Source organism: Coloeus monedula (genome assembly GCF_965178545.1).
Source record: "Coloeus monedula genome assembly, chromosome: 19".
Taxonomy (NCBI): Eukaryota; Metazoa; Chordata; class Aves; order Passeriformes; family Corvidae; genus Coloeus; species Coloeus monedula.
Genome location: NC_138799.1, coordinates 4,560,733 through 4,582,425, shown reverse-complemented (window position 1 = coordinate 4,582,425; position 21,693 = coordinate 4,560,733). Strand labels below are relative to the sequence as shown.

The 21,693-nt window shown below is 60.2% G+C and overlaps 1 protein-coding gene across 1 annotated transcript; it reads right to left on the bottom strand.

The window, feature by feature from the left end:
- Nucleotides 1-888: 888 nt before the first annotated feature.
- On the bottom strand, nucleotides 889-20,464 carry RHBDF2 (rhomboid 5 homolog 2). The gene is made up of 19 exons (XM_082293882.1): nucleotides 20,389-20,464; nucleotides 10,929-11,036; nucleotides 9,166-9,315; nucleotides 8,971-9,077; nucleotides 8,492-8,684; nucleotides 8,208-8,420; nucleotides 7,528-7,653; nucleotides 7,052-7,185; nucleotides 6,600-6,812; nucleotides 6,357-6,468; nucleotides 5,951-6,025; nucleotides 5,429-5,590; nucleotides 5,173-5,273; nucleotides 4,656-4,719; nucleotides 4,435-4,529; nucleotides 4,138-4,213; nucleotides 3,575-3,675; nucleotides 3,214-3,367; nucleotides 889-2,628 (listed from the first exon to the last, which is right to left on the bottom strand). Exons 3-19 carry the CDS (start codon nucleotides 9,289-9,291, stop codon nucleotides 2,209-2,211), a joined length of 2,472 nt encoding a protein of 823 aa, XP_082150008.1. The 5' UTR covers nucleotides 9,292-9,315; nucleotides 10,929-11,036; nucleotides 20,389-20,464; the 3' UTR covers nucleotides 889-2,208.
- Nucleotides 20,465-21,693: the final 1,229 nt, after the last annotated feature.

Here is a 21,693-nt window from a genome sequence, read left to right as displayed (position 1 = left end):
ACCCACCGCAGTTTGCTGAGACACCCAGCACAGCCCCCACAAACAATGTGCCCCAGCCTGGCACCCCTTTCCACCACCATCACCACCACGAGCAGAGCACACCATGGCCAAGGCCTCCTTGAACAGCCCCCAGACCAGGCAGGGGTCCTGGCAGCCACCCCCCTGCCCACAGACATCTTTCCAGAGCCCTTGGAGCACATTCCCAGCCCACAGCCACCCTCAGCTGCACACTGCAGAGCCTCCCCAGGGAACCAGTCCAAACCACTTGGTCCTCCCTGTCCCAGACCCACAACCGGCCCAGGACAAGCCTTCTGCAAACAACTCAGGTTGTTGGAAAGCAACAAATAAAAGATGTGGTGGTGATTTTCTACACAGCCCATGCATATTCCTGCCCTGCTTTGACCATGACCCCACCACGATGGCCGGAGGGAGGGCACCAGCTGGCATGAGGGGAGCAATCCAGCACCCCTTGGGGTACCTCAGCCTCAAGGGAGAAGGGGCAAATCCAACCTCAGGTCATTCAGTGAAGGGTGGGATAAAGGCAGGGGTGACTCTGCCCTCAGGCAGGACCAGGAGATTCCATGGATCCAAGTGTTTGGCTTGAGACCCTTCTGCTTGAGACCCTCCAAACTCTGTCTCCTCCCAGGGAGGGGTTTGAGTGGCACATCAGGGCAGCAGCCCCAGCTTGTCCTCCCTCTCTGCCACACCAGCCATCACCAAAAGAACCAGAAAAAGTGCCACATCCCCATACCCAAGAAGGGAGAAGAGGCCTTGTGCATCTCATTAAATACAGGTAGAAATTTATTAAGGGGGGGGGGAAAAAACCCACAGCTTTTAAAAAAAGTATCAAAAAGAGACAAATGAGGTGAAGTGTCTGTCTTTGGCTGGAGCAGCAACTGGAGGGACAGAGTGGGGCTGAAAACTGGCCCAGGGTGGAGGGAGGGATGCAGGGATGGATGCAGATGTTCCTGGGCTCACTCAGCAAGTGGTTGTGGTGAGGGAGCCAAGCTCTCAGCCCTTGAATATTCACCCCAGGACATCCTAACTGGGGGATTCCCACCTGCCCCCACGTAAAGAGCACTGAGGCCTCCAGCACCAAAGCAACACATCTCAGAGGAGAGACAGCCTGGCACCAGCCTGGGTCCAAACCAGCCCAGAGGAGTCACCTGGACCCGAGGAAGGACCTGCCTTCGTGCCATGGCTGGTGGGAGGGAGGAGGAGATGCTGGGGAGAGCAGCCCAGGGCTGGGGGCAGGTGGGAATGTGCAGCCTCGGGCAAAGAAGAGGGAAGGTGACTGCCCCATCCTGCACTTCTCCATCTAAGCAGCACCACTGGAGGAAGGGAGGGCTACCTGGGTCTCCACGCTTTGAAAAAGGGAAAGGGGAAACAGCAGGGACTCAAGGCAGAAGGTGGGAGCACCGACAGCTTCTTGAGAGGTCTGTGGGCTCCAGAAGCAGCCACACAAGCCCCCCAGGGGGGTTTTCTCCATGTCTGCCCCCCACCATGGCACTACAAACATGGCCCTTGCTGCTCCTCCCCTTCTGAAAAGAGAATTTCACTGAAATAAGGGAAAGAAAAGCCCCCTGTCCCAAGTCCTGCCTCTCCATCCAGTGAGGAGCCAGGTGGGAAGGCACAAGCCTCCTTGGGGGCCTCAGAGGGACAAGGACTGAAAAATATCTTTGGAGCTCAGCTCTGAACATCTTGAAGCTACAACAGAGACTCCGGGGAGCCCACAGTGGGGAAACCCTGGGCCTAAAGAGCTGTGGATAAAAAAAAGTGCCCCTGCAAAAAGGGGGTTGTGTTCACAGTATGAGCTGCAGCACCTCAGGCCACCGAGGTGGGACAGGGCCCAGGCTGGAGACTTCAGCAACTTCACCCCAGGACTGGGAGTCCAGCCTGGCCATGGATACACCAAAATCCTGCTTCCCTCAGCCCTCTCCCCACACAGGCAGCAGCTGGAGTCAGTCCCCAAACCAGTTATGGCTTTCCAGCATCAGGAGGAAGCCCCAGTGGGGTTCAAGGCAGGGATGGCTCAGCCCTCCATCCCCAGCGTCGAGCAGAGGGTACCCCAAACCCACCATCCCTGAGGATGGAGCCACGCCCAGGGTCTGCCCCATCCCAGAGCAGCCACCACCATCTCCCACACGCTGGGGAGAACCCATCCCATGGAAAACATGGCCTGTCCCAGCCCCATCCCCGCCGGCAGGGTCAGTGCAGGACCTGCTCCAGCTCGTACTTCTCGCAGAACTTGCTGGTGAAGGGCAGGCAGGTGAGGTACTCCACCCAGCGCCAGTTCACGGGGTACACGTAGAGCCACACCACCAGCGAGGCAAAGAGCCCCACGAAGACCAGCAGGGACACGATGATCATGGCCCGCTTGCGGTACTTGTCCACCGTGCCGAAGGTGATGTAGGGCAGGAAGGCGAAGGACAGCAGGAGCCCGCTGAGGAAGCCGAAGAGGTGAGCGATGTTATCGATCCAGGGCAAGAGGCCGCAGATAAAGAGGAAGAGGACGATGCCAAAGAGGTTGAGGAAGGCTTTCCAGGGTTTCTCCAGCACTTGCCAGCTCTGGAAGAGCTCCACGAAGAGGCAGGCCAGCAAGCCGAACTGGGAGCCGGCAGGGCCCACCTGCAGGGATGGGGGAAGTCAGGGCTGGACACTGTGTCACCCCAGACAAACCCCATGTCCCCAAGGGATCAGCTCCTCCCCCAGCAAAGCGCGTTTGGCTCCTGTGTCCCTGTGCAGGATCCTGTATGGGGCTCAGGGGTGGGAGCCCTGGCATGAGAGGATGAGGAGGGGAGAGGGGTGGTGCTGTTTTGGCAGAATCACTTTCTGTGACTCAGCAGCCAGACAGCATCACCCCCTCCCAGACCACAGCCCCATCCTGGCACACCCCTGGGGGGATTAGGGCCCTTGGCATGATCTCATTTAAAGCCCGACAGGGTTTGGCTGGCAGCAGATTAGCCATCTGCCTGCCCGGGGACCCAGCACGCTCACGGACACGGGGTGACATGTGACACACATGGCATGTGCCAACACCACACGTGGGGCAGGGACACCCCCCTCCCCCTCTCCCTACAGCAAAGCCTGCTGGGGGGGAGAATTTATGCTCCAGCCCCTTTCCCAAACCCCTGCCAGGATGGGGATGGAGAGCGGTGTCCTTTAGTCCCTGGGGAGCTGGCTGGATTTGGGGAAGTGCCCCCCAACCCTCACCTCTGCCCTGTAGGGCAGGAAGATGGCACTGGCCAGGTTGCCCGTGATGCCACTGAGGATGAAGATGATGGAGATGCGATGCCAGCCTGCCAGCTTCTCCAGGTCCCGCAGCACCGTCATCTGGAATGTCACCGACACCAGGCAGTGGATGATGCTGGGGGAGAGACCCTGTGTTAGAGACCCCTGCCCAGCCCTCCCACCCACTGCCCTGGGGCATGAGGCAGCTCCCAAAACACCCTCCACTGAAGGCACATGTTGCTGTAGTCTGGGAGTGCCCTTCCCTCTTCTCTCCCACCCCATCCCAGTGGACCCTCCAGTCCCCAGTTCCCCCATCCCTGGGGATATGGGGGCTGCGGCTCACCCGGCGTGCAGGAACAGGGACAGCCACAGGCGGTAGAACTGGTCAGGGACCTCCGGGTTGAGGAAGGGCAGGAGCCCACAGACCTCGTCCAGGCAGTGCACCTGCAAAGGCAGCAGGGTTGTCCCCAGAGCCACAGGGAGCAAAAGATGGGGCACAGGGATGGGTTGCCAATGATGCCATGTGCTGTAAGGGGATTCTGGATGGAGTGGGGCACCCACACTGCCCTGGTGCTGGAAAAGGAGCAGCTGAGCACCCCCAGTCGTCCAGGAGAAGCTGAAGGGCTCTTTTCCTGCCTGGAATGTGCCTTTCTCAAGGACACCAGTGCTGCCCAGGTGAGGCTAGTTCAAGCTTGACATTTCTTGCTGCCCCACACCAGCAAGGTGGGCACAGCAGCAGGAGCCCAGCCAACACCTGGGCACGTCCCTGCACTTTGCATCACCCCTGCTCACGCCCATCCCAACCACGTCCCATTCCTGGCAGGATACTCTAAAGCCCTTTGGCATCAACACGGCTGCTAGCATTGCACCCCACATGCCCTGCAATGCCTCCCTGGCCCTGCTCACCTGTGAGCAGAGCGTTGCCTCCTCGTGGAAGTAGCCGTGCATGAAGTCGCAGTACTCCCGCGTGGTGATCTCACAGCTGGCAGGGGGCAGGAGGGGGCTCGCTGGGGGCAGGGCACACTCAGGACACCCCTGAGCATCCCCCTCTGCTCCCAGCCTGCTGCCGCCATGCTTCCCATCCCTCAAGGCTCCCTAACCTCCCTCTCCCCCCCAGGCACAGCTCTGGACACTGATGGGACAACATGAGGCAGGAGGGCAGAGGGGGGAGCCAAGCCAGGCACGCCCTTTGCCACGACCCACCTGCCCTTGGTGCCGATGCAGCAGGGCCTGCCCTTGATCTGGCAGTCCAGGTGGGCGAAGCCTGTGTGGTTGGTTTTGGTCTCATAGGTGCAGATCTAGAACCAGGAGGGAGAGGAGCCCCGGTCAGGGTCCGGCCCCAGGCTGTCCCTGCAGCCCCCTGCCTGGCTCATTGCCACTGCCCACCGGGGAGTCACCAGCTGATGGTGGCACCGGGCTCTTACCGGCCACTTGGTGATGTCATCTGGCCACACATGGGGTGGGTTGGATGCTGGCTCCTCACATGTCCTGGCAGGAGGAGGGGGATGAGTTGGGTGGGTCTGCCCAACACATCCCCCCTGCAAACCAGTAACCCCCTCAGGCACAGACAGCTCTGGGACCTGCCCTGATCCTGCCCACCAGTGGTGTCCCACAACACCCCACAGCAGCTCCTTCTGCAGGTGAACTGTGCAGAACTCAGAGCTGTTGGACAGCCCCACTGATGCCCACGGATGCTCCCATCCCAGCAGGACAAGCACAACACCACAGCATCACCTGCTGCTGCCTGTGTTTAGGACAGCCCCCACCCTCAGGTTTCCCCACTGATTTCCTCTTCTTTATCACTCTCCCACAGCATCCAAAAGCCCCCTATTCCCTTAGATAAGAGGATTCAAGGCCTCCAAGCTGAAAATGCAGCCCCCTGTGCTGTGTCCCACACATGGCCAGGTGACCGGGCCACCTCCACCCAGCTGCCACTCCTACCTGGGGTCCTGGTGACACACAGCCCCCGAGCTCCGCTTCTCTCCCGAGCCCATGGCTGGTGCGTTGCTGCCCGGCCACTTGATGAACGTTGCCAGCGTCTCCTGCCGGGAGCATGGAGAGACTGAGGATGCGGCAGGGAATGCCCGGCTCTGACCCCGCACGCGTCCTGCCCTGGCACAGTGCAGGGCCGAGATGGTTTCTCCCCCTTCCCCAGGGATCCCCTGCCCTTCCCGGTGCCCACGGCAGGGGCACGCACCGAGCAGTCCTGCGGCAGGGTCTGGATGCAGCCGGAGTTGTCGTTCTGGACGCAGCAGCCGGAGCCACGCTCCCGGTCCCGCTCGCGCTGGATGAGCCGCTCCACCTGCCGATCCTTCCGGATGCAGGGGGAGAACTTGGCTCCCAGGTGGATCAGGTCGATCTGGGAGGGAGGTGCCAGTCAAGGGGATGCGTTATCTGTGCACCTCCCTTCCCTGCAGCCATGCCCAGGGAGAGCTCAGCAGGGCAAGGGGGTCTCCATAGGCAATAGACAAAGGTCTCTGTTATCCCGGGGAGGGAAGGCAGGTGGGAAGGGGATGGGGTCTCTTCTGACCATCCCACTGTGATGCCACATGTCCCAGTGGGATGGGGGCCCAGGGGCCCAGGACAGCAGGCTGGAGTGAGGTGGTTAAGCTCTCCCCCCTGAGGAGAGGAGCACCTCAGAGAACCCCCTCAGCTCAGGGCAGGGGGAGCAGAGGGCAGAGCCTGAGGCTGGGGGCCAAGTGTCTGGCAGGGTCCTTACTGAGCTGGGCCCGATCCAGAAGTTTTCCTGCTGGATGTACTTGACACTCTCGTAGACACCCTTGTTCCTCAGCACCTGCCGAGAGAGGCCAGGGTCAGCTCCCACTGAAGGGATGGGTGCTGAGGGGGTGCACCCCTGTCTCCCTCCACTCAGGAGGGGCTGAGCAGCCCTTTCATCCAAAGGGAAGGGCTGCTGGGTCCCACCAGCAAGGCAGGACAGGGGAACAGCTCTGCTCCCACCACATATTCCGCTGCAACACGGTGCTGCTCGTCCCCCTGCCCTGGCTATTTCACAGAGCCTCTCAAACGCTGGAGCCCCCCAAGATGCTCCCAGTCCTCGCAGGGAGCATGACACCATGGGACACTGGTGGTGACAGTCCCCCCAGAAAGATGGCTCTTAAACTTACTAACTCTGTCGTCACGTGCTGGGCAAAGCCGATGGGGGCGATGCCGTAGGTGCCGATGACCAGCAGGGTGATGAGGATGTGGACAAAGGTGATCCAGTACGTGAAATACGGCCTGGAGGGGACAGGACCCAAAATTGGAGCTGCTCAAAGATGGCTGGGCAAAGGGACACTGCAGTTCCCCCAAGCTCTGATCCCCAAGCATTGAGGGGGACACATGTGTCCCGTGCCATCGGTGCCCCTCACCGGTGGCTGTCGGTGATCTCCAGCTGGGACTGCACGATGCTGCTCAGGCTGCGCCGGTACGTCCTGTTCAGCCACTTGCCCACCACCCCCAGCCCGTAGTAGCGTTTCTTGCGGTCGAAGGCGAAGTGCTTCACTTTGGAAGTGATGCGCCTGCCCCGCCGCGGGGCCGGGCCCGTGCCGCTGGACACTGAAGTGAGCCGGACACCCTCCTGCCTGTGGAGAGAAGAGGAACCCATCACACCTGCCAAAAAGGACCAGCTGAGAAACACCCCATGGCCACAGCCCCGAGGATGCCCTGAGATGAGGCTCTGAGCACCTCCTGGCTCCATTCTCCCAGGAGCTTGCTGGAAAGGCCCGGTGCCTGCGGCAGGGATGGCTGGGGACATCGTCCTGCCTGGAGCAAGGCACCTGGACAGCCTCAGGGGCAGCACCTGCTGAGGGCTGGTACTCACGGGGTGGGCTGCTCCACCTCAGGGGACACCCTGGCATCCTCTGCCACCTGGTGCATGCGTAAGTATGTGGCTGACAGAGGCGGTGACTCGAAGACGTCATCGGGCATGGAGTACGTCTCATCGTGCATGCCCATCTGGAAGGAGGATGGATATGTGTCCTTGGATATGTGTAAGCGGTCAGAAGGCTCCCCCTGACCGAGCATCCCCCTGGGGAGGGGGAGAGGGTGATCCCCAATGACATCCCACTAATGGCTCATCACAGGGTGTGAAATGTGCCCACGATGGCAACATCATTCCCTGTCACGCCCAAGGGCCATCACTGAGACTGGGGCACAGCAGCCACCGATGCCTCTGACACTACTGGGTGAAGTGCCAACACAGAGGTTCCTTGTGAGAGCCCTGCTCTACACCCAGCCCTCTGTGCAGGGTGCTGGGACACGCCCCAGCTCCAGCAGCCAGTATGGAATGTCACTTGCCTTACTGAAGAAGGATGAGTCCAGGGTATCAGCAGCATCTACCATGTCCTCATCCATGAAGCTGGGGTACAGGAAGCTCCTCTTGCTCCTTTGCTTGGGAGCCAGTGGCTCCAGGACAGAGCGTCCCTTTGGCAGCACAAGCAAATGAAGGTAAGCAACCAGAAGCCCCTCAGCTTTTGCAGCACTGAGGGCTTCTCAGAGCTTCCCTCCCCAAACCCAAGTGGCAAGGATTCAATCCCAATCAGCCAGCATAGCCCATTGTGTGGGGAGGAACTGGCAGAAGATGTTGCCTTTATATCCTCAGAATCTGCACTGGACCATGGCCATGTTAGACAGCATGACAAGTGACCTCTGAATTAGTCTGCTCCCAGATCCTCAAACCTATCCCCAAGGTTTGCCCAGGGCTCTTCAGGAGCAAGACAATTGCTGGAGAGGCTTCCTCACTCCTCAGCAATGGAACCCAGAAGCTGTTTTTCCTCACGTTGTCCAATTTTCACCAGAACTTCTACTTTTAAGTAGAGCTCAGGTTAAGAACACCAATCTCCCCCCTCAATCCCGCCCTGGAGAGACAGCAGTCTCCATGCAAAGCAAAAAGCCAGAAAGCAAAGATGATGGGTGAAGGACAGAACTGAAACCCAGCTCAGGAAGAAGATGATCCTCTCCATGCTCCCAAAACTCACACGGAGAAGGGCTGCGGCTGCCTTGAAGCTCATGTGGGCGACAGACTCCCTCTTCCTGCGCGGCAGGCGGCTGTAGCCTGAGCGGATGCTGTTGAAGGATGCCAAGGAGACAACGCCGGGGGTGAGCGGGGGCAGGACATGGTGGGGTGTGTGGGGACGGTCAGTCTCATCAGGATGGCGGAAGGGACGGCCCCTGGCCAGGGGGTCCACGATCTGGGGGAAGGAAGAGGTGTGAGTGCCAGGAGGGCAGAGCTGGGAGCGGGACCCTTCACCCCAAGTTTTACCTTGGGCATCTTGGCGGGCTTGGGTGACTCGGTGGCTTGGAAGGAGGGCCCCTCCTGGCTGGGCAGCTCCATGTCACGAAAGGCAGGCTTCAGCTTGCCGTACCTCATGCTGCAGTGCTGCAGGCTCTTGCGCTGCCACTGCTGCCGATTCCCCTCCCAGTCGCTGCTGACGCCGAACCACTGCGCTGTGCCCCTGCACACACGGTGGGAACACTTGTCACACAGCTGGTCCCCCACCCCAGGTACCACCTTTCCACCCTCTGGCAGGCAGTTGGGCTTGGGGTGTCTCAGCCTAGCCTGCAGCAGGGTGGTTTTGACCCAGCTATGGGTCAAAGGGAAGTGGAGGAAAGTGATTCTTGCACTCCCTTCTGAGATACGATTCTCCAGCCCCACCCCAAGTCCTCTGCCAGTACCCACAATGTCCTGACACGGCCCCCTCCGAGTGATCCAGCCACAGCTGGAGCCCACCCTGCCCTCACTTGCGGATGCTCTGGGACAGGGAAGTCTGCCGGCGGAAGCCGGGCCGGCGCTCCAGGCGGGGCTCCTGCAGGCTCTTGCTCTTGCGGTAGATGGGCACCTTGGAGGGCTGGAAGGCAGAGCAGGGCATTAGGGACAGGATGGCACCGGGCAGCCCCCCAAACCCAGCGTGGGACTGATGCAGCTCCATCACTCACCTCCTTGCGGGCACCATCCTCCTCCGCCTCCCGGGGCGGGATGACGATGGAGAGGTTGGGGGGCTTCTTGCTCTGCAGGCGGCTGCTGCTGGAGCGGCTGCCCCCGTTCTTGTCCCCGGCTGACATCCTGGGCCGGTGGTGGTTGGCAGGCTGGCAGAGAGCAGGGAGTCAGCCAGAAGGGCAGAAATATTCCCCCAGGAGCTCGTGTGTGAGGAAAGGCTGGGTCCCAGCAGGAGATTGGGCGTCACCAGTGGGATGCCACCAGCCTGAGCCCCCTGTGTCCCTGGCTGTGCTGGTGAGATCTTGCTGTCGTGAGCCCAGCTGCTGCATCCCCAAAACCCACATTCCATCCCTGAATTTGGATGGACAGGAAAGCTTACATTAACCGCTGCCAGTCCCTCAGGGTCACCAACACCACCCCGTCACCTGCTGGGAGTAGGGCAGGGATGGCAACAGTGACCAGGTCAGAGCATCCCCCCCCATCCCAGCACATGCCTGTGGGACACCCAGGTTTCACACCCTGCCAGGATGAGCCTGACCATCAGGCCTTGGAAATATTGCCTTAGAAGTATGAGGGATCCCAGTAATCCCTGGCCAGGCCTGTGGCTCACAGCTGCAGCACACAGAAGCACCAGCCCTCCCAGTTTGGCAAGGGAGCCAAGGGGAGATTGCAGGGGGTTTCTCCTCTTGCCTGGGCAGGGTGGGAAAGGAGGGGACACAGCCAGGCAGGGGACACACAAAGCCTGAAAACACCTGATCCACATCCCCACATGCACCACAGCTCCCACATGGACATGGACCCGCCATGTGCTGGGGTGCCCCAAGTACGGGAGATGCAGGACATTCCCGTCTGGCATGTGCAGGTGCACACCAGGCTGGGAGACTGAATCCTCCCTGGCACCACGTGCAAGGAGGGGGAAGCTTAACAGCCAAGACGTGGTTAATTCCTCAAGAAATCCCCTCCCGAGGGTCCCCACAGCCAGCTCTACCAGGCAGAGCTTTGCAGGAGAAGTAATTCCATCTGAGTGCAAGAGAACAAGGCCCAGATCCTATTAGGGACTACGAGAGCAATCAAAAGGGAGGCACAGCCCTCTCTGACTTCTTCTCATCCTCCTTGGCCATGTGCCAATTCCCCAGGGACTCACACAGGCCTCACGAACATCTCTTGTCCCCCAGGACTGCCACGGCCATGGGAATGGTGTCACCTGCCACGTTTGCACAGTGCCACTGGCTGCAAAATGCCAGCTGGATCCACAGGCCTGGCTCCTCTCCCTGCCCAAGATCCCAATGACCAGACCCCTACACCCTCTCCTTAGGCAACGTCACTTGAGCAACCAGATGAGTGACTGAGGTCCCACCAGCCCCCTCTGCAACAGGATCCCATTGGCAGCCCATTCCCAAAGCAAGAGTCAGGGACAGGGACACTTTTGCAGCTCCCTCAGCACTTGGGAGTCCTGAACACAACCCTCCCCTTAGACCACACCACAAGCAAAGCCTGGCTTTAGGAGCATGGGGTGCCCAAGGGATCAGCTTCATGGGATGCAGGAGTCCAGAACCAGCTCCCCAAGGATGGGAAAGCCTGGAGCTGGCAGCACTAGCTGGAACTGCTGCTCTCCATCAGCTCCTGGGCCATGTGATAGTCTTCTGCTCCTGTATTAAAATGGGAGCTGGGCTCCCTCTCCAGCATCAAAGCTGGGAGCAATCAACTCCCAAATTTCCCCTGGGGGCTCAGCCAGTGTCGGTCCCCACGAGGGTCTCCTCACCTCATAAGAGTGACAGGGATCCTGCGCAGTGATGGCAAACACCCACGGCAGCCTTCCTCTGCCTCCGTCTTTCACGCACGGGACCCCCGGGACACAGCCAAATTCCTCCTGCGATGAAAAAGCACACATGGGAAAGCAGGCAAGGGCTGCAGGAGCATCCCAGGAGAGGCAGAGCTGAGCTCAGTGCTCCCTAGAGCTTGGGGACAGGGCTGCAGGTGGCTGGACACCAGGGACAGGGATCAGTGGCTGGCACAGGGCAGCAGGAGGAGGAAAAGCCCCCATTTAGAGCAATGCTCCGTGGCAGGGAACAGCGTGGCGCAGGCAGGGAGTTTTCTCCTGCTGCTGCCAGGCAAAGCTCTCAGGAAGCGAGACACCCAGGAAAAGCAGGCACGGAACATGAGTGCCTCGCTGGGTATTTCATAGCTGCTAAACTGGGAGAGTGCCAGCCCCAGCAAGCAAAACCTTCCGTCCCACTGGGGAGCTGGAGACTCTGTTTGTTTTCCTCCCAGGGCAGCCAGCAATGAGCCTGAGATGCCAGCTGCTCTGGAGAGCTGGGAATGGGAACACGCTGGGGTCAGAACAATCCCTGGGGCACCTTCAGCCTTCTCCAGCTCTGGGGAATGGCTCTGAGTGGTGAGAGCCAGAAGCACAGAAACTGGAGCCAAACTCTTACACAGCCCCACTCTTACACGCCCATCCCAAAATCCCATCCCCAACTGCCCCCATCACACCCCAGACAGCCCCAGATCTCTGTGCTTCCCAGCAAAGCAGGTTTGCAGCACATCTAAAATCCTGGTCTTGCTTCCCACACAGAGGGGGTGGAGGGCTGGACCAGCCTCCTCCGAGGTGACTCAGTCCTGGGAGAGCTGGCACAGTCCGGCGGGCACCTGCTGTCCAGTCACGGTCACGTGGCGCGGCCGGAGCACTTGCCACGGCTCTGTGCATCGGCAAATTTGGCATTGAGCAGGAACGGGAGGAGGTCAGCAGCCCCCCAGGGCTCAAGGCTCCTTTGCCACACAGGCTGGAGGCAGCATCCACCCCCCGAGCACAGATCCTGAGCCACCAGGAGGCTTATCCCGTGCCAGGCAGAGAAATCCCCAGTGGATGGTGCTGGGAAGGTGTTTTCCAGCTCACCACGTGCTCAGTGCTGGCGCCCAAGCCCTCTGGAGTGCTCAGTGTGAGAACGGGCCAGACGGCACCTCCATCCAGACACAAGCCTGGCCCTCCAAGATCTGCACAGCCCCAGGTCCCTGTCACCCCCCAGCCCCGGCACGGAGGGCTCTGCCACCAGGAGCACGGCTCCCTGCCTGGCAGCCCTGGCATCAGCCGCCCCATCACAGGGCACAGCTCGGCTGCGGGCTCCCAGGGAGCCTCAGCCCAGTCCTTGGACACTCAGGGTGGACGTGGTGGCTTTGTCCTGGAGGCAGAAAAGGGAAGTGAGAGGCGACGTGCGGAGCTGACACGGCGGGGATGGCTGAGTGCATGGCCTGGTGTGGGGACAAGGCGGGTCACAGCAGCGGGGGGTGACAAACATGGGACTTGGCAGCCACAAGCATGTCCTGAGCTTGGTAGGAGCTGTGCTTTGGGCTGGAAGAAGGGTCCTGAGGGCAGCATGGTGTCACTTCAGGCTGGAAAAGATCTCCATGCACTGGGGCTGCTGCCATTGCTGACCCACAGGGAATGATATATGGGCAGGGCATGGAGGAGGGATCCCCTGCTCTGGCTGATAAGAAGAGATCCTCCACTATCTCCGTCTCCCCTCCCAAAGCTCTTGACCACTGAAGGTCACCATCCAGCAGCAAGGGACACAGCCTGTGCTCCAACAGCAGCAGGGGGGTGAAGACCCCACCCTCTCCCAAGAGGGCAGATGTGCTGGGGTCACTGGGGAGCAACTGGGACGAGGTTTGAGCCTTCAACCAGAAAAGGCACAGGAAGGTGACCAGGGCTGGCTCCCAGCCCCAGGGCGAATCACAATAAGCACTGACCCGAGGAAGCACACCCAAGGAAGAAAGTGATGGAAAAAGTGATGTGGTTCATACAAGGCATCACTGCAGGACACACTGGGAGGGTCCAAGCAACACACAGGGACCATCAGCAAGGCCAGGTGAGCAGAACTGGGACAGCCAAGCACAACCTTTGCACCAAACAGCAGAGACAACCCTGCAGAGCAGCCCTGGTTGGAGGGGGGTGCATGCAGTGGGTTCATGGATACTTGGAGAAGGATCGGGATCTCTCTCCCCGAGCTTGTTGGTGCTGGGGGAAGGGACATTACTGGAATAACACTGTCTCAGGCTGGCACAGCTCAGCTGGAGGAGAAAGCAGCTCTGAGCCACCCAAGGGTGTGGGGCAGGGAGTGGGACCCCCACGAGCACCCATCACACCCATCACCCTGAGCATGATGAGCCCCAGCTCTTCCTCTCCATAGGGCAGCGAGAAAGGGGCCAGCAATGCCACAGAGCCCCCAAACACCCCCGCAGCCTCCGCTGGCACCCAAGAGCCCATCAGGCAGAGCTGCTGCTGCTGCCCATAAATGATTCACGAGCACGTTAAAGACCTCTCAAGGCTGGAGCCGCGTTAAAAGGTGCTCCCAGTTATTAAGAGCTCCGGATGGGAAACTCGGTGCAACTGCTCTGGGCTTCGAGCTCCTGCACTCACACACTTGAGCAAAGACCCAGCACCGTCCCCCCTTCTGCTCCCTTCCAAAAAGCTCCTTACCATTTTCCAGTCTCAAGTTTCAGAGCTGGAATCTGGAGAGAAGCAGCCGAGCACAAGCGGCTCTTGAAATAAAAACATATTATTGGGGGGAAAAAAAGGAAAACCACTCCATTTTTCCCGCACGTGTCCCAACCCTGTCACAACGGAACTGGGTGGCAAAACTGCAAGATGCGGGGTTTCGCTCTGAGTCTCTAGAGAGGCCCTCCGTGCTCCAGAGGGTTTGTTAGCTGCCCTCTCCCTTATCACTGAGCCACATGGCCAGCACGGCACCCACAGGGCCTTAAATCCACATCTCCGTGGCGGCAGCGGTGCGCAGATGGGGTACGGATGAGCGCGGGGATCCCGTCCTGTCCCCGGGCTGCACAGGCAGCAAAGCACACGCCTCACCCACGCCACCATTAAAAGAACATCCTCTCCCATTTTCCTCCGTCGGGAAGGCCATTGGGCAATGGCAGCAGGTTTGCTGAGCCCGGGCGAGCTGGGAACACGGCACGCCCCAGGAGGAAGGAAAGCGGCCGGGGAGATAGAGCACGGCGAGCGGGCGGGGGGGCTGCGCTGGCCCCGCTGATAAAGGCGAGCCCTGCCCGCGGGGAGGGACACGGAGGGACACGGAGGGACACGGAGGGACACGGGGCCACTCGCACCACTGCACACGGCAGCCTGGGCTGGGCTTCCCCGCTGCGAGGGCTGCGGTGCCGGGAACGTGGCCCTGCACTCCCCGGCAGTCCTGGGTGACGCCATCCCCATCGGCGTGCAGAGGGAAGGATTTGCCTGCCATGCCTGGGAGCGGGTGGAAGGAGCCGTGTGGAGGATTTCCCACACCCCAGCCACTGCCCCTTTCCCACTCTCGTTAATTTTTACCAGTGCAACAACCCCCACCCACCCCAGCAGAGCAAAACCCAAAGGCTTCCCAGCCTGCTGGGGTGGGTGGCAAGTCCCAGTGGGCTGGGGTCCCTCTGTGCCACTGGCCACCCACCCCACACCTCCCCACTTCCCTGGGGTCCACGCACCCTCACGGCACAACAACCCCAACCAGGCAGCGCTGCACAAAGCCATTCTCTGCTTCCTGCAAAGGCACACCGGCGTGGTGGGTGCTGCTGGAGGGGCTGTGGCTGCACAAGGGGACCCCCAGCCCACAGGTCCCTTCCTCAGGCTGGAGCCCAAGCCAAGTGAGGAACGTGCACGTGGAGACTTTGAGTCACCCCAACGGCTTCAGGGAGAGCAAAGGGCCAAAGTCTCCACTGGGAGTGAGGAAAGCGCAGCAGAGGGGTTGGCTACTCCACAGGCAGTGTCACAGCACTCTCCAGACACAAGGAAAGCTCTTTTTCTTTTTTCCCCAGCCTACCAGGATTGATTTAATTTGGTTTCATCTGAGAACTGATTAATTACTCAGATCTACTCCGATTATTAGTTTGGTTTAAACACAGAGTGCACAGACATGATGATGCAAGTGCCCTGGCTGCACCTTCTGGAAGGGGCTGAGGGGTCCCAGGTCGGTATTTACCTGAGGGAAGGGGACAGCTGCCTGCAGGCCATGTGCCTGCCATCCCCGTGCTGCAGGTCATTACTGAATTCACTCTCACTTCTTTCCTCGAAGCAAAATTCTTGGTATGAAAGGTCAATGGGGTTGGAGGGAACATTCTCTGGTTCTCCTCCTGAACACTCATTCTGCCAGCAGCTCTTGGTGCCAGGGCTCTGTCTGGGCTTGCAGACTTCCCCAGTCCCCCGCTGCCTGTTTCAGAGCACACCGACCCACCCAGAGCAGCTCAGGGCTGGTAGAAATGCCCCATATTTACAGAGGGCTCCCTTGCCCTGAGCTCTGACCATCCCCACGCTGTGTGGGATGCAGCAGTGGGAGGTGGTGCTCAGCCCTGGGCAGGAATTTGGCTCATCCCAGGGACAAGCTGGGCCCCGGGCTGGTGGCAGGACGAGCCCCCTTGGCTGCAGCTCCCCATCTCTATGAACAGACTCCTTATCCCAACACAGCCATTCCCAGTGCTGTTTGCCCTGATAGCCCCTGTGCAAAGGGGGAGACCTGGGTGGACACCAGCAGCCTCCTTCTTTCCCATTCCAGGGCCAGCAGCTCTCTGAGGAGAGGGGAAAAGGACCTTGTGGTATCCCTTTGGGCTGTGGATGGTGACACCTCTGCTGGCAGGGGGCTGGGGGCTGTCCCCCAGACACCCCATTAAGTCTCGATGCTCCCCTGGGCCCAGGACAACTTGTGGAAGCTGCTCCTCCCTCCTCCTCCCTCCTCCCAACCAGCAGCAGATGAGCGTGGGTGGGCCACTCCTCGGCTTCCTTCCTTCCACTCCTGATTGCAGGAGGCCTGAAGCACCCAGACCCACACCCTGCAGAGGAAAGCCCGACTGGGAACTGCTCCTCCCCATCCAACACGGCGCAAACCTGGCACAGGGAATCCTACACTCACTGGTACCTATGGAATGCTCTTCCCACCACAGCATCTCCGTGGACCTGTGCCAGCCAGGCACTTTGCAGCCTCTCAGCTGCCAGGAGCTGGAGATGGGGTCTCCCCAACCATCTTCATCCTCCTTCTGCCTGCTATCCCATCCCTGGGATGCTGCACCTACAGGGAAGCCACGCAGCTCAGCGCAGGGGCTAGAGAGGCTGGTTTTTAAGAAGCCACCTCCATGTCCTCCCCAGGAGAGCTTGGACTGGGTTAAGTCATCACATACAGGAGGTGACTGGTTATGGGATCACCCTTGGAAAAGCCATATATGACAACAGCATGGTGCCAACCCTGGTGACATTCCCCTGCTCGTTCCATGGAGGAGCTGAGACATGGCAACACCGAGCATTGGGGATTCACCCTGGCTGCCCACGGGCACGGAGTGCAGCCTTTGGGCTCACATGTAACTCCCAGCCCTGCCCCAGTGTTCCTGCAGGCTGCCAAATTACAGGAATAATCAGATCCCCAGCACAAGCTGCAGCATGACACACAGGGAGTGAAGCCAGACCATGGCGTGGGAGGGGGCACTGGCACACTGGGCATCTTGGGGGACACTGGCCACATCTCTTGTGCCCTGAGTGGGTCTGTCAGACCAGAGGAATTACATCAGGAATACATGAGGAAATATTACTTTTAAGCAATAAATCAATCAGACACAAGCCAGCAGAGGCTGCTCAAAGGAGGGCTCCATTGCCCTGGGAGCTGCAGCAGCCGAAATGGGTGCCTGCAGATGGGAGGAGTGGTCCTGTGGGATGGCTGTAAGGCAGGAACATCCACTGAGTGACCATACACCACCAATCTGAATGGGTTCTCATAGGGCTGGGCATCCAGCACAGAGACCATGTGCCCTCCACACCAGTGGGCTTCTTCCTCCCATCCAATGTCAGCAGCTTGGGAAAAGGCCAAGGAGCATCCCTGGGCACTGTCCTGCTCCCTCCTGTCCTATGTCCCACTGCAGCCTCCGGCAGCACAGCATCAAGTGGATTGGTTTGCACTGCCCCCTGCTCAAGGCACAGCCACGGCATCAATCCTGCTCTTGTGGCTGCACAAGCTGCCCCCCAGGTGACAAGCTGTGGTTTCACCGGACACCTCTGTGCTTTCTGACTCATTTGTGGTGTTTCAGAAGTGGGGAAACTGAGGCACTGCAATACAGTAAGGCTCCCTGCTTCCCCACCCCGCTGCTGCTCCACAGGCAGGGCGCTGGTTCCTTCTCCATCGAAGTCCACACAGCTCTTCCAGTTTGAGTTCCTGGAGGATGAGGGTGGAGGGGGAAGCCCTCACATACAAATCCCATAAATATTTGCTGCCCTGCCCTCCCAGAGCAGTTATTTGGGGTTGCCCCTGCCCTGTGCTCAGCTAATGTGACCAGCACCCCACAATGCTTGACCTTGGGGTGCGAGTCCCAAGGACGAGGGGCACACAAGGGTCCTGTGTGGTTGGCAAGCAGAGGGCAGGGTTGGTCTGGAGTCCTCCCTGGGTCCATCCTCCACCCTAAATGCCTCATTAAGGGAGCAACCACCAAACAACTGCTTTTTTGCTGGTTTTTTTTTTTTTAAGTAACAGGGATTAAGTGGGGAAAAGGGGTACCAGGGCCAAGGGTTTCCTCCATACCCGCCAGCACACACAGAGCTTTCCATGCTGACTTGGAGGCCAGGAAATGACCATAACTCAAAGCACTGCATGCTCCCAAAATGACCACAACTCCTGGATCCCTGTAATTAAAAGGGACTGTGCCCACCTCCGCTGGGAGCTTGTTGTGTTATCAGACATCTCACTGCTCGGCAGGACAGCGGAAACCAAAAGTCATTAGATAAAAAGCCCCTTAAGAGGAGGAGAGTTCATGATCCCATCACTTGTGGGCTCACAGAGATTTAAGTAATTAATTTTCAGCCTTCACTAATTGACTTGTTCAGTGCTGAGCCTCTGACAGCACCAAGCCTGCACTGGCTCCTCTGGCTCAGGTCCCTGCGGGGTTCCCAATGCCCATGGGAAATATGGAAATGCCTCACGAGCCCCACGTTGGTCTTGGCAGCTCTGCAACCCCCCCACCAGCTGGTTCTCCATCCATCACCTGTCTCCTACTTTCTTTGGTAATGAGCACTGTTCTGATTTCCAGCTTGTCCCAAGGGCTGTTTTCAGTTCAAGAACAAGGGGGGAATAAGGGATTCCTCAAGGGAAGGAATAAGGATGTATTTGGGGGATCCTTCAGCTTCACTGTGAACAGCAGCAGCATCCAAGAACAAAACACGGACCCAGAGGACAGCCACATGCTCGTCTCTCATCCCAGCCCAGACAAACACAGCCCACATTCCCCAGCTCCCCCAGTGAGTGCATTCCCCCAGAGGCGACACAGGCAGTCCCTTCCCCACCGGATTCACGCCCCCACGCTCTGCATTCCCAGCTCCGAGCTGCTCTCCCAGCATCCACAGGCATCTATTGTTCCTGCTGCCGGAGCTCTCACACTGAGCGCTCACACGTGCACCTGAGAGCAACACCGGGCTCCGCCCCGTCTCGCAGAATTTACATCAGGGCTCAGCTGTGGTGTCAAACCCCACTGTGTGGTTTGCCCTTTCTCACTCCGGGGCTTGCAGCACCTCCAGGTGTCCCAGCGCAGCTGCGGCGGTGCTAGAGAACCCCCACAACAGGGAAGTGGTAGACGGTCACCTGCTTTATAGCAAATGGGAGCAGGGCTGGCAGAAGCCGCCCTCCACATGAGCAAGCAGCGAAAGGCGCTGATCACCCCATTAATTGCAAAGGAGCTGGGAAGGGCAGAGCCCAGGTGCAGCAGCTGGGAGCCCAGGGAGCCACATGTGAAGCCACTGCTGACCAGGGTAGCACAGGCAGAGGCAGCTCTGGTTTCTCCCAGGCTCAGCTGCAGTTGAACTCTCCAGCTCATTTTGGAGGTGGGACAATTCCAAGCTGGTTATTTCCCACTTGGGAAAAAAGCAGGAGGCAAAGGATGCTGCTTCAGAGGGCACAATGGAGTGAGCTGAGTGGGCAGCATTGCCCAGGACAGCCATGGCACTGTGGTAGGATGCGCTCCCCAGTTCCCCAGCTGGGTTGGAGGCTGTGTGCCCAGGACAGCAGCAGTATGATGAGTGAGTTCACCCTGGAAATCCCCAGGAGCAACCATCCGGGGACTGGGAACGTGCAGGCAGGAGAATGTCCTGGCTCCTCGTGGCGAGAAGGATGACGCCACACACTGGGGAAGAAGGCGGACACTTCCTCTTGCCACAGGGACCCAGCGGTGACAATGCAGCCTCTCAGGTCCCCTTCTCCCTGCAGAACGTGGGCATGGGGAGCTGAGCGAGAGCTGCAGGGTCTCACACCACCGCGGGCACCATGACCTGGCTGCAGGAAGCCTGGAGGGATGGCCTCTGCCCAGTCCTGGTGGCCTGGCAGCAAGGCAGGGCAGGAAGGGGTAGAGCTCAGCCTCACCCCTCTGTCCCAAACCTGGAGGACCAACAGCAAAAATCCAACTGACTAAAGCATTCACGCATAGCATCCCTCTGCTCCCGGAGGATGACCCGACCCCCCTGCTCCGTAAGGGTTTTGTTCGCCTGCGCAGGGCTGGTGGCAGCACTCGCCACTCCAGGCAGCACGTGCGAGCGTCCCAGAGCCCTTAACCAAACCTCAAACCAGCTACAACAACAAAGCCCCGGCGGGCGGGAGGGCAGGCAGATGCTCGGGGTCAGGGACCCGGCCCCCTCCGCTGCCCACCTGCCCTCGCCCGCGGCGTCGAGGAGCTGCTGCTCCTGAAAGGCGCTGCCTGCCCCGCTCACCTGGGGAGGGGGAAAACCAGCAAACACAAACAAAAACCACCCGCCCGCCTGGTTATCGGGCCATCGGCGCCAGAAAGTAGGTTAGAGCTTTCCTCCCTGCCTCGGCCGGGGAGCGGGCAGGGTTTTCCCTCTGGCCGGGTCACCCACTTCCCCCTGTGATGGAGAGGAGGAGGAGGAAGAGCCCGGCCCCCGCCATCCGTCCGGGTGCCCGCCCCGGAGGCGCCGGGCAGGGCGCGGGGCACGGCTCCGGGCAGGGGGATCCGCGCCGCGCCCCCCGCCCCGCAAAGGGTCCGGGGTGGGCAGGGGCAGGGCCCAGCCAGCCCCGAGGGGCCAGGGCCGGGCCGGGCCGGGCCGGGCGGGAGGCGCGGGGCGGAGGAGGAAGCTGGCGGGACGCGGCGCTCACAAAGCAGCAACAAACCGGGCGGTCACAGAAAGAAGCGGCGCGGAGGCAGCGGGAGCCCCGCCCCGCTCTGCTCCCCTCCTCGGCCCCGCTCACCTCGGCCCGGTCCCGGTCCTGGCGCCGGTGCCACTCGCGGTCCCGGTCCCGGTCCCGCGGCAGCCGCCGCCGCCTCCACCTGGGCCGGGCGGGGCTCGGGCGGGGCGGGGCCGGGGCGGGGCTTGGGGCGGGGTCTCTGCCCGGGGCGCTCCCGCGGTCCCGGCGGGCACCGGCTCCATCCGTGGGGAATCTTCCATGGCGGGTGAGCCCCTGCGGCCTTCCAGGCCCTCTGCCCCGCGGCACCGGCAGCTGGGAACCGGCTCCGTCAGGACTGGGAGCTATCGGGACCGGTCACCATTAGGACTGGCTGCTCTTAGGACCAGTCACCATTAGGACTGGTCACTATAAGAACTGGTCAGTATTAGGACCGGTCATTATTAGGGCCAATCACTAGTAGAACTGGTCACCATTAGGACTCTGAAGCATGGCCCCCCTGACCGCACTTCCAAGCAGTGGGCACTCCGAGGTGCCAGGCAGCGTGGCACGCACGGCACAGGCTGGCACAGCCCTGGGGGCTCTGCAGGCCCAGGCAGGTTCCTCTGGCCAGGCTGGATGTGGTGACGCACGGCCGGGCTGGGGCAGCGGGCAGTGGCCACAGGGCCGGTCCTGTCGGCCTTCACAGCCTGGCTCATGCTGGGGCTGTCAGAGATGAGCCCCCTTGGAGCTGCACCTGCTCCATCACCGTCAGCACTGGGTTGTTCCTCTTCCACAACAGCCTCACATTCAGCTCCCCTCCACCCCTGCAGGGGAGACTCGGTGCTGGCAGGATGTGGGGGCTGAGGAGAGACCTTTGCAGATCGGGTTTGGCACGGCTGCATTGCTGAGGGGTCTGTACAGGACAATGTGCCCTGGATTTTGCCACAAAATAAATTCTTGATTCACAACTGGCTAAACGTCCCAGGAGAGTACCAGCTGAATTTACAGCTGGGACCAAGCAGGACCAGGAATTTTATGCCTTGCTATCCAAATCTACAATTTTCCCTTATATTTCTTTTACCTGCACACCCACTGTGCTAAACCTGACCATGGGTGGTGCAGCTCGGGTCCAGCTTGGATTCACTGATGCCTCTTAGGGCGCTGAGCTCATGCTCTCATCAGCCCTCCACCTTCCATGGCCTCATGCTCAGCAAATCTGCTCCCAGTTCCTGGTCAAAAAGAGGGCGGAGGAAGCTTTCTGTTCCTGCCGGCTCCTTTGAAGCTGTGGTTTGAAGCGGGTGGAGAAGGGAGAGCCCGGCAGGTGCCAGGATGGGTGTCTGGGCACAGACACCCGGACGCAGGCAGTGCCGGGGGATGGAGGTGTTCCCT